Genomic DNA, 11,797 nt, shown 5'->3' on the forward strand with positions numbered 1-11,797 from the left:
CTTTCTTATTGGATACCAACTTAAGAGACTCAAAGTACATGTCAAATTCAACCTGGAATAGTCTGAAGCACGCTGTTAATCTGGGAAATTTTGCTTTATGGATATGAAATTTACAGAATAAAATAAATAGATTTACAATATTACATCACTTTCTAGCTTTAGCCTACATTCGAAATAGGTAATATGTTTCCCTTCAAGTGTGATTGAATGTTTTGTTTTAGATACCATATAATCTTCAAAGTTTTTCCAGAATGCAATACAAAATGAACAACCATAAAAAAGATGGGTTAACGACTCGTTCTGTTTTACAAAAACTACAAAAAATATTATTATTAAACAGGCAAGAATTTCGAGACAAACAGGTTTGCAGGATATATATTATGTAATATTTTCAAATGTAATTCCCTAACTTTGTTTGTGATACAATATCTAAAGGGAACAAGCCATGCCCTATGCCAGTTGACATCAGTAAAATGAGAAATACAGAACAATTTCCCACGAGGTATGCAAATTAAATCACATAAAATGTATTGGTTTAAACTTTAAATCATGGTAAGAATGTGACGTGGTCGACCATGGTCAAGGCAGACACGATATCATACTAACATTTCCGTATAATACTTTCAAAAGAAATAGATTTATTAATTTGTATATTATTTTTGTAATAACATGTATTGATTACAGCCATGGAGCACGTTTACTTTACAAGGTAATACGTAGCCTAGGCAAATTAATTCACATTAAATGTGGTTTAAATCAAAGAATTTGACGTACGGTTTCAGCAGACCAATCAATCAAAAGCACTTGTCTTTAACGTTACCTTAGCTTTTATGTATGTTCAATCTAAGGGTTTCTTGGAGTAGAGTAACGTTATGATACACATTTGTACAGACGTGTTTACAAATTCCCTGCTTGTAAAAATCAATGACGTCGAGTGTAAATCCGTCTCACCGGATGTTGACTCTCATCAAGAGGATCGAGCTGCTAACGTCCAAAGCTTCAGTGACACCGCGGGCAGGCTGAGTTTTTCACAAAACCAGGTATCTGTTCATTTGTCTTTCAGCACACTGACAGTTACGTCATTACAGTCGCTACCAGAAACAATGTTTCACAATGCTATAAATATTTAGTTCATTAATTTGCATGTTTCGGGGCATCATTACATTGTCTGTTTCTGTGCCTAGAATGGCGACGCTAGCTAACGACAGCTAGCAAACATGCTTTGCTTTGGCTGAACAAACACACCCTTATCTTCCAAGTTACCAGCTGAGCACAAACAATCTCGCTGTCAGTCGTTTCTCAACCTATTTAGGCGCCAGGTAGCTAGATAAATGTGTCTGCGATCTGCCAACCCTAGTAAGGCTAACTCACGCGCACTACTCCGCGTTAGCTACCGTGTCAACGATAATAATAATAATAATAATAATTACAGATAAGTTACTTGTTTTAGATACGCTCCCCAACTTATGTTAACATCAGTGCTTCGTTGCTAACCTCCATTACGTAACTAAATTATCCATGGTTAGTTGTTCAAGTAGCTTTGAGCTGGATTATCTGGGGAAGGATTAAACAAAAAATCAGATAGCTAACGTTAGTTGGTTAGCTGAGAAGCAGCCACATGTATGCACCACAGCTAAAGTAACATTGTTGTTGTTATTATTGTTATGCATCTTTTACATTTTCATCATATTACAGGTTGTGGCACATTAGCCAGATTCCTCAGGTGGAATCTTTCTTTTCCCAGTAGCAGGTATATTTTCCTTCCCTATTAGCCAGTTCTTTGTGAATATGTTGACAGTTGTACATATTAGTATTTGTCAGGGGGACATTTTACCATTACATGTATTGTGCAATGTGTTGGTGGGGGTTGCACCCACACTGCATTGCCTCAGTAACCACCACATAGAAGCACTAGAGAGAGACTACACAGAGAAAAGTCCTGCTTCCTACCTAAACTTAAGCCCTGAGACAGGACTGGAGAGCTCTCACTTGTGTTGTTTTATTTCTGTATTTAGTCCATTCAGACTCACTCATAACTTTGTGCTGTCAACTGATTTTACTTGCATCATCCAGTCTCATGACAAAATAAAATGAAATTCATAGTTCCCACCAAACTATTGCCAGACTTTCCTCCTCCGCAGCGCTGTGGAGGAAGGTCTGGCAATGCGAGACTACCACAAAACTAACTTTTTTTTAATATCAATTAATAAAACTTACACAAACAGGCGGTGCAAGGGTGTGTTTTACATAAAACCTGATTGTAAGCGTGCTACCATAGCAGTATAATATTCACCTTTTTACAATTTCACTAATAACACTAATTATTTTGGTACAGCTCACTTAATCAATTAAATGCACTTGTTTTTTGTCAATTATATAAAGCATTTTAAAAGAGCAGTTTTGAAAAGCTTTATATTATTATTTTGATCACTCAGTATGTAATATCACCCAGTGCTCCAATAAACACAAGCAACAAAAGAACACAAACACTGTCAGTCACTGTTTTCCATCACAAAGTTGCTTAAAACTCACATGCATTTTACTCCGTAGTTCTGAAACTTGCAGTTAATGTGCAGACTGACCTCAGCAGTTACACCAAGATAGTACTTCATTAGCCTTTCTGACTGTTGTTGGAACATTTTATGACTTGGGATAAGTCGGTGTCAGAGAGTAATGAGCCATGGGACTCAAACTGCAAACTGGGTGTGTTTTTATTTTTTTTTCTTCTTCACAGAATAAAAGTCCACAGTAGAGTTGTGAGGGGATCACTGTGTCCAACCCCTTTCCCTATACAGACATCCAGCCATCATGTCCAGTGATCCTCCCCCTCCGTACCCCGGAGGTCCCAGTGCTCCACTCATTGAAGAGAAGAATGGACAACCTGGTAATACAACTAAACATGCAGGATTGTGGTGAATTTTAATATGCACTCACAGATGCACTCAGGGTCTGACCACATTTTAATCATTATGAACTTGAGCAAACTCACCATGGAGATTTAAAAAATAGTCTGTTTATTAAAAAGTGGACTTCTGATTCACTAACCTAACCTTATGATAAAGCAGGGCCGGCTGTCTGGTGGTTGAAGTATGGTTTCATGTTGATTTGAGACTGAAATATTAACTTGAGAAGCTCCAGACACTACAGCGCAGCACTAATCTCAGTCAACGTCTCTATTGACATTAGTCTAACACTTAGTTGCTGGTAAAGCAGCTTGAATGTATCTAAAACCACAACACCCATAACTGCAAAAGTGTTAATAGAAAGTGCAATTGTATATTATCTTCCTGAATGTAAGATTAATTATTGCAGTATGAATTTTGATGACTCTGACTCAAACCTATGGACACCTCTCTCCAATGTTATTTTCTTTTTTTCTTTATCTTTCTGCAACAGTTCCTATAAGAAATGCCCCTATACAGGGACAACCCTTGCCTCCAGACTATGGTCCTCCACCCTACGAGGGCCCACACCCAGGCTTCCTTCCCCCACATGTTCCTGGAGAAGGGCCCATGCCCATGCCTATGCCTCAAGGTGCTGACAGAAACACACAAAATATGATTGGTGTATAAAGTGGTCAAGGCTCATTTTTGAGCAAGCAAACAGAGAAACATTAGCTTTTTTGTTTAGTCATGTCTTTTGGCCACTTGACATGATTCTCAGCAAAGTTAATCTTTGTCTAAATGCATATTTATTATATTATATATTAAATTTTTCTTCTGCACAGGTGGCCTTTACCCACCTCCGCCCGGTCACTATCCTCACCCAATGCCAGGACAGATGGGCCCTGGTCCCAGTCACTTTGTCCACATGGAAGGTCACACAGCGACTGTCCTGGCTCCTCCAGGAGCAGCCACCACTGTGACCGTACTGCAGGGGGAAATGTTCCAGACCTCACCGGTGCAGACTGTATGTCCGCACTGTCAGCAGGCAATCATCACCCGCATCTCCCACGATGTCGGCCTCATGAACACACTCTTCTGCCTCTTCTGCTTCTTTGTAGGGTACGTAGCAGACTGATTAAGGTCACATAACAGTTGGTTGTGGTGGGTTTTGTAGCATTCTGGGAAGGATTCCCACCCTCTTTATAAATATGCATCACACACATAAGACAGCAGTTCTAAAATACACAGGGCTTCTTTAAACTGGTCTAAGAATTGAGATTTTAAAGGCTGGGCCTCTGCATGTAAAAGTCTTTAAACGTCTTATATTGTATATTTTCCATTAAAGATAATGCTAAAACAGTTAACTGATTCATGATTCAGAGCTTTAAGCTGGTCATCGTTGTTTTTAATATATTGAAATCTAACTTGATAAAAACTTAAAAAGGTGTACAAAAATACTATCAATCAGAAACTAGAACTCCTGATATTTTTAGGTCTTATTTCACACTCACACCCTGTTCTCAGCAACATGTCTATATGCAAAGCAAGTGCACCTGTTAATGGTTTGACATGCAAATATAAAAAGGTACTGTTAAAGACAAAATATGCAAACATCAGGACTTACAAGAATGTCACCAACATGTTCTTGATTCTGTCAACTCATTTATCTTGTATTATTTATCTGCATAATTTGCATACAGACCTATTTGAGTAGGATGCCGATAGCTACGCATCTTCACTTTATTCAAGTCAGATTAAACAAGCTGATGTTGCTTGACCCAAGGCACACAGAACACATGGTCGATGTTAAGTTGCTTTTGTCACAGGAGTAATGCTGACTCTAGATGTCTCCATGTTCAGACAAAAGTATTTTGTTCTTCCGTTGAACTTGTTATTTTGGCACTATATAATCATGCACAGGTGTTCAAATTTGCAACATTTTGTGTCTGTTCCCAATTTTCAGGTGTGATCTCGGCTGCTGCTTGATTCCCTGTCTGATTGATGACCTCAAGGATGTGACACACACCTGCCCTTACTGTAAGGGCTACATTTACACATACAAGCGTATATGCTAACCACCGACAGCTGTACGCTACAGAAATATGTACATGCACACACAAACTCACAGCTCCTCCTGCTGCTAGTGACAGGCTTCCCCCTACCCCATTTTTGCAAAGTGTTGTGTAGCCCTCTTAAATTGTAAGTGCGGTTTTCTCATTAGTTCACAGAATAGTTACTGTATATATATTTCAGCATAATTATTTCATGTATAAACATGCATTTGAAATGTACAAATCTCACTAACACATCCACGGAGATGGATAGGCAGAAGGTGCATCTGATTCTGTATGGAAACCTGGAGAAAAGGCCTGTGATGTTATGTATTTTAACAGGGAAAATAAATCTGGATAGATAGACAGCCTTCAGTTAGAGAAAGCTGTGAAAATGGTCACTTTATTTATTTGAATTCATCTGTGAATCTTGCTGAGAAGCAAACTTGTTGAAGTCAATCATGCTGGGTTAACATTCTTGTTTTTTTCCTATTTATTTCAAATATTTTATCCACTATTTTAACAATATTGAGAACTGTGAACATTTTTTGTCCATGTCTAATCATTTTGTTCTAACGGACCTAGTTTTCCTTTTTACCATTATCCCGTTTTGAATGTGAGCAAACTAATGAACCATTTTCAGCTCGATAAACTGCTGTATTTGCTTACTTGGGAATGCCTACGATTGATGTTACTTGCTATATTTATTAATCTTCTGGGCTTTAGTCAGTAGTCACTAAATGTTCAGTGATTTACAGTTACTGCCCCTGTCCATAATGTACTTTAGTTTAATAATGAAGCCAATGTTTGCACTTTAAGTTGGAATTCAATTTCCCCCCCCTGATTCATTGATAGAAACTATCAACCTCAGCTGTCAGTAGTCTGAGAGATTTGGGCTTTGAGGACTAAGAGTATCATCTCTGAGTAAAAGCAGTGTATAATTTAAGTAGAATTAAAGTAGAGCTGACTGTTTTACAGTTACTGATACAAACACACTGAATTCCATTTTAGCAATCTTGTGTCCCGTCTCCCGGCAAGTATGTTGGCAAACAAATTACAGTGGTGGCACCATCATCACATAACATTGTTTAGCCTGTAACCCTCCTAATATGGCATCAGCCCTTTAAGATTACCCACATTGCTCCGATGCATGTTAGATAATAAATACAGTTGATAGTATCAATAGTGACCTCTCTGCTAGGAATATGCTTCAAATGAATGATTGTATCAGATATCTTGCAAAATGACATTGTGATTCCGTTGAGATTACTAACAATAAGACGACCATAGTATGCCCACCGCAGCATGCCCCATTGCCATTCACCGTTACTCACAGAGTGCAGTTTGTCTGCATGAGCCACACAAAGAAAAAAAAAAAAAAATTCTCTCTGGCTAGTTCCTTGACTATGTGCATTTGATTACTTTTCTTCTTGAGGCTAGCTAAGCTGTGCAAGAAAGTGAATTTTGAGTTGAAGGATTGCATTGAAGTTTTAATACAAAGTACTGTATGCCATTGTTGTGGATAATGCCGGTCTGCATTGCTCTCTAAATGTCTGTGATATGTACAACTATGTAAGTCAAAATTTGTTTGACTGTTGTACACAGGTACTATTTTATCAATAAAAATCAGAACATGACTTTTCCTTGAAACTTATTTTAATGTTTTTTTGGAAAACGAACTATGCCTGCAAAGTTAATACTGTATGTAAATATCATCTGCAAACACAAAAAGAAATTCAAGTTTCTTCAACTGGGCCTATGCAGAGAAAAGAAACTGCACAGCCTAGACAGAAGAACGCCCATAACTACACAAGCCTGTTGGAATGAAATATGGGCTCAAAAATGATATGATGGGAGTATCTTTGCCACATAAGTATTAAATACGTTACAATTTTCAAAGTGCAAAGGTTTCAGTCTCTCCATCGGTGTCCACACTGAGCATTGCAGCATTTGTAGAAAGTTGTCATAGGTTCATCAGCTGATCTGGTCTGAATCTGCATGAAATATGCTCGAAGATGCCCACACTTGGGACAAGTTTCTGTAAACATAACAAGTAGTAAATGTCAGTTTGGAAACACAAGACATCCTGGAGTTGGCCATATTTGGTTATATTTTGAAAAAGACTAGGCCTTAGACAATACAAGTGTAAAAGCTCAAATTAATACAAGAATCATCTCCAAGAAAAACAAATCAAAGTATGTGTGCGTGCACAGCCTTTATTTATTCTAGTAAAGATTTGCCAAGTATAACTAGAAAGTTCAACAGTGTAGTAATAATTAATGAAACATATGAAGTGCTGTGAAAAAACATTGTACAATTTGATGTGCAACTATAGACTTGAAAATGATCCTAAATATAAATAATTTTTTTTTTTAAGTTATGTTAAACTAAAACAGTGCATGCAGAATAATGCACACCTCTTTTGTTATTAGTGTTTGCTATAGTGAGAAATTTGATAAGAATTTAACATTTTATGCTTCAAGTTTTGAACAATCATCAGTTAGTTAAAATAAACCTTTAACATTTAAAACATGATGGAGGATCTCAACTAATTTTAGGAGCTAGATAAGTTTAAATTCAGAAAATATGAGATTAGTGTTGAACGTGAGTTTAACTTAAGGCTTAAAATAAAATGACATAGCATGGCAACATAGGTGATTCTGCAAAATACTGCAAGACACACCTACTGTCATATCTGTGTAAATCACGAAAACTTTCACGTAATTTTATAGGTAGACAGCAGACCGACGTGCACACATCTTTTAAACACAATTTGCTTATTACTTCAGTGTCAATTAGAAAATACTGTACAGATCTCAGAAAAATATAAACATAATTTTGTAGCACAACAAATTGTGTAAAGGGTGTTTAGCATAGACGGTAGGGCGACACTGAGTGAGCACCAGTGCAACTTTCTGAATAACAAATCAAATGTATCAAGACAAGAGACTCAGGATTACTAGCCTTTGACACTGTAATAAAGTGAAGTCTACACCAGAAGTTGTTTTTAATGTTACTTACCAGCAGTTGAGTCCACGTTTTCCCAAGCTGCAGCGCCACCAAGAACATCATCCACCTCTTTCAGCTTGGGATACTTTCTGCTATTTACCTGTAGAAAAGAAAACTATGTCAAACACAAAGACTATAGCCAAATGCAATACAGGGGTAGCAGATTCTTTCTCTAAGATACAAAGTGTAGACAGTAACACTGATTTAAAATAAAACTTCGACGTGACAAAATGTGTGCCGAGATTTAATCTCAACATAACTCACCTTTCTTGTGATGTTGTGTACATACGGACAGGTGTTGCAGGCGAATCTCATGCACTTCTGTCCTTCCTCAACAATTAAAACATTTCCGCAAGTTGGACAAAAAAGAAGCATGTTACCCGGGATATATATGTAGCTAACAGCTACAAACTAAAACAACTAACTCAATAGGAGTACTCTATTTCACCCAGCTAGCAAACTGTTCCAACAAGCCTCCGTGGCGTACACAGTTTAGTGCATGTGGAGCAGCGGAAGTGGCTGATGAAAGCAGGTGCTACTCTTTTTACCGATCGGTGGGAAACGAAATATAAAGGGAAACAGTGGTTGTTTATATTAATTTATCGACCACATTCAAAAATACTATCACTAATGAATAACATTGAATGACCTAACATTTTGGCTGTTGTACCACCTCTTTGGTTGTACGTACTAAAGTGATGTCTGAATGTACGTCCACGTAGGGGAACCAACCATTTGTTCTGAGCTACAGTTGCCTTCCGGTTCGGTATATACTGTACACATTTCTTTTGTTTACTTCATGGCTTTTTGCAGCAAAATAGTTTCCAGTTAAACATTTTGTCAGCTGTATTTGTTAAATCTGAGTCTCAAAGTAAATGTATAGTCTTTTTATTTAGTTTATTTTAGTAGTTTTAACATTACCCACCTGCCAAACCGGGCTGCTGTTTGTTGAATGCCCGATGATGGAAGAGCTGAGTCAGGACACTGATGGAGGAGGACTGTCTGTAAAGGTTGAAAAGGTGGAAAACGAGAACCTGACAGAGATGGCAGCTTTAGACGCAGATGACGAAGACGAGGAGGCTCTTCCTCACTCAGAGATCCTGGATATTTTCGAGGAGGGACTTGCTCAACTTGTGCAGGACCCTTTACTTTGTGATCTGCCAATTCAGGTTGGTTTGATTTGATCTGACACTTTATATCCTGTGATTTAAAAGCAACATGTCATAACAATATTTTGTAAAATTGTTACTATTAAAACACAAATATCACATTTACCTGCAGTACATTTATACTCCTGATGGAAAACATCCCGTTTTCTTTAATCGTTTTTTAAAATATATCTCAACTTAAGCGTACCAGTTGCAATTCCATTTATCTGGTTTAGATTTGCTTGGTTAAATTAAGTTCCCACGTTTCACAGTGAATGTCCGAGCCAAAACAAACCTCAAAGTCTTAAGATGACTCCCCTCATCTCATGTCTGTCTGATAGAGCTATAGACTTTCCTTGCAGAATGTTTAAAAATAATTATTTAGGCTAATACATTATAGTAAGTGCTATAAAACAGATGTAACTTTCAGAATAGGATCTTTAAAAGTACAGAAAAAAGGAAAAAAAAAAACTGAAATCAACTCAGCACTATTTGTAATTTAACATAATTTACTAAACTAAAGTTCAAAGTTAACCGTTGTTTTACAGGTTAACCTTTTTATTTACAGTACAACACCATGGCTGAGTGTCATTCTGTTGGTTACTGGGCAAACTGTGTTTGAATTGTGAATTGCATTTGTTAGAATCTGTACTGATAGATTAAAGAAGTCCTGTACATTTTCCTGAAACCTGAGCATTCTTTGTCTTTAGGTGACTCTGGAGGAAGTAAATTCTCAGATTGCTTTGGAGTACGGCCAGGCGATGACTGTGAGGGTTTTAAAGGCAGATGGCGAGATTATGCGTAAGTGAAAAGTACAATCAACTTGTAGTTGTATTTTTATGAATTTATTTTATTTAAATAATATATTAACCATTATTTAAAATAAAAATAAAAATTCCTCCATAAGCCATAGTGGTGGTCCAAAATGCCACTGTCCTTGACCTGAAGAAGGCCATTCGCAGATTCATGGAGCTGAAACAACAACGTGAAGGCGGAGTGAAACATGTCAGCTGGTATATACACTCACAGACACATGAACATCAACTTTGTTACAGTATGTTATGCTTCGCCCCCCCCCAATATATTGCTGCAAAATATACATAAATAAAATATTAGCAATTGTAATAATAAGAGAGAATTGCTGTTGAAGCATTTTTGTCAAGACTGTGAAGCAAAAGTTACATAATCTGTGACCTTATTTTTGTAATATTTAAAAGCTGAACAGTGAAGTGACGCTGGGGTGAGCAGGGTCTACACTCTACTAATAGTGTATAGGCAAATAGCTGATGCAAGCTTTCTTTCTTTTACAGGAGATATGTTTGGAGAACTTATCATTTAGTATTTCAAGGGGAAAAGCTTGAAGATGACAAGATGAGGCTCAAAGAGTAAGTGCATAACATAATCACCTCCTTCACTTGTGATGCTGTTATCATCAGGACTGTTTGACTGTTTGTATTTCTTTATATCTTTAGCTACGGGATCAGGAATAGAGATGAAGTGACGTTCATGAAGAGACTCAGGAAAAAGTGAAATGTCATAGGAAAAAACACCAGTTCCTGGAGTGTGTACTGGTGCTGCCTGCCTCGAAACACTTGAAATAACTTTTACAAAGTATTCATGATTGTATGACTTCTTTTACTTTAAGTGTTTTAGGGCAGTTTTGACATATGTTTGTACATATTAGAAACGGAGCATGCTTCTCAAAGAGGCTACATGCAAATAAGATATCTGGAGTACGAGATGTTTATACCCCCTTTTGCTATCAATTTGCAGTGATCTTGTATAGTTGTTTGCAAACATTAAAATATATATTTCAGTATTTTGCTTTTTTGTGTTTTCTCTGAATCCTAAAAAAAGCATTATGTAACATTTTCCAGAGAGGGCAGTTGTAATCCGACAATTTGAATATTTCCTGGTAGAAGTTAACACAACATGCCTTTGTTGACCTAGTTTGAATGTTACCTGTAGAGGATACACTGGGAGCAGCTGAGGACATACGGTAATACGTATGGTTTCTGTTTAATTTAATATTCTCTTTAATACAGTTTAAATGGGACTTATTGAAGTCAGTAGTTAATATGTTTGAGTCCTGTTTTTGACTTGTTACAGTGTAGTAGTGAGTATAGTGCAGTTATAAGCTTACGATTTGTGTTGCTTCGAAAACTAATTTGTTTTTTTTTTTTTCTACAAGTTAATTATTTTAATATTTTTGTATTACTGTTGGTACCATTGCTTGCTCAAACCAGAATTAGTTTTTTTCAACTGTCTTGTTGCAGGAAAGGCAGTGTTTGACTTAATATTATAGTAGTATAGTATATTGTATTACCAACCACCTTAAATGTCTTTTTAAAAGTATGAATTTAATCTAAGACTCAATATGAAATGTAGTAAAGGTACAGTGGACAGTGAGTGAGCACTTCTTTTTGTCTCTGTCAACGTTTGATGGCATTTCAGAGATGCATAACAACTTTGTTGACCATCCACTCACTGTTTCATCAAAATTCTTCAGCTATAAATGGATGACTGCAGGCATCACAACAATGGGTCTATGTATTATGTACTTTTTGTCTGCCATCTTTCATATTAAAAATGGGGGAGAAGTATGCAAATGATACCTGTAAATTGATTTTCCTAGATAGAGCAAACAATTCTGGAATTCTATTGTATTCTGTACATACACTACATTGCTATTTCTGCTTTAATT

General features: G+C 36.8%; 3 protein-coding genes across 5 annotated transcripts; 2 read left to right on the plus strand and 1 right to left on the minus strand.

The window, feature by feature from the left end:
* Positions 1 to 811: 811 nt before the first annotated feature.
* Positions 812 to 6,586, plus strand: cdip1 (cell death-inducing p53 target 1). Of its 3 annotated transcripts, XM_028599387.1 has the most exons (6): positions 812 to 1,040; positions 1,696 to 1,750; positions 2,796 to 2,884; positions 3,397 to 3,534; positions 3,728 to 4,004; positions 4,849 to 6,586. In XM_028599387.1, the coding sequence occupies exons 3-6, from the start codon at positions 2,809 to 2,811 to the stop codon at positions 4,958 to 4,960; spliced, it is 603 nt and encodes a 200-aa protein (XP_028455188.1). In that variant the 5' UTR covers positions 812 to 1,040; positions 1,696 to 1,750; positions 2,796 to 2,808; the 3' UTR covers positions 4,961 to 6,586. The 3 variants fall into 3 exon arrangements, with proteins under 3 accessions (XP_028455188.1, XP_028455187.1, XP_028455186.1); XM_028599386.1 differs by lacking the exon at positions 1,696 to 1,750 and having other exon boundaries at positions 813 to 1,040; XM_028599385.1 differs by lacking the exon at positions 1,696 to 1,750 and having other exon boundaries at positions 815 to 1,040; positions 2,735 to 2,884.
* On the minus strand, positions 6,575 to 8,483 carry polr3k (polymerase (RNA) III (DNA directed) polypeptide K). The gene is made up of 3 exons (XM_028599389.1): positions 8,210 to 8,483; positions 7,958 to 8,045; positions 6,575 to 6,974 (listed from the first exon to the last, which is right to left on the minus strand). Exons 1-3 carry the CDS (start codon positions 8,318 to 8,320, stop codon positions 6,847 to 6,849), a joined length of 327 nt encoding a protein of 108 aa, XP_028455190.1. The 5' UTR covers positions 8,321 to 8,483; the 3' UTR covers positions 6,575 to 6,846.
* A 173-nt stretch (positions 8,484 to 8,656) lies between these two features.
* Positions 8,657 to 10,912, plus strand: snrnp25 (small nuclear ribonucleoprotein 25). Its single transcript, XM_028599388.1, has 5 exons — positions 8,657 to 9,114; positions 9,804 to 9,894; positions 10,001 to 10,106; positions 10,404 to 10,478; positions 10,566 to 10,912. The coding sequence occupies exons 1-5, from the start codon at positions 8,905 to 8,907 to the stop codon at positions 10,621 to 10,623; spliced, it is 540 nt and encodes a 179-aa protein (XP_028455189.1). The 5' UTR covers positions 8,657 to 8,904; the 3' UTR covers positions 10,624 to 10,912.
* The last annotated feature ends 885 nt before the right edge of the window (positions 10,913 to 11,797 follow it).

This window comes from Perca flavescens, chromosome 15 (genome assembly GCF_004354835.1).
Source record: "Perca flavescens isolate YP-PL-M2 chromosome 15, PFLA_1.0, whole genome shotgun sequence".
Taxonomy (NCBI): domain Eukaryota; kingdom Metazoa; phylum Chordata; class Actinopteri; order Perciformes; family Percidae; genus Perca; species Perca flavescens.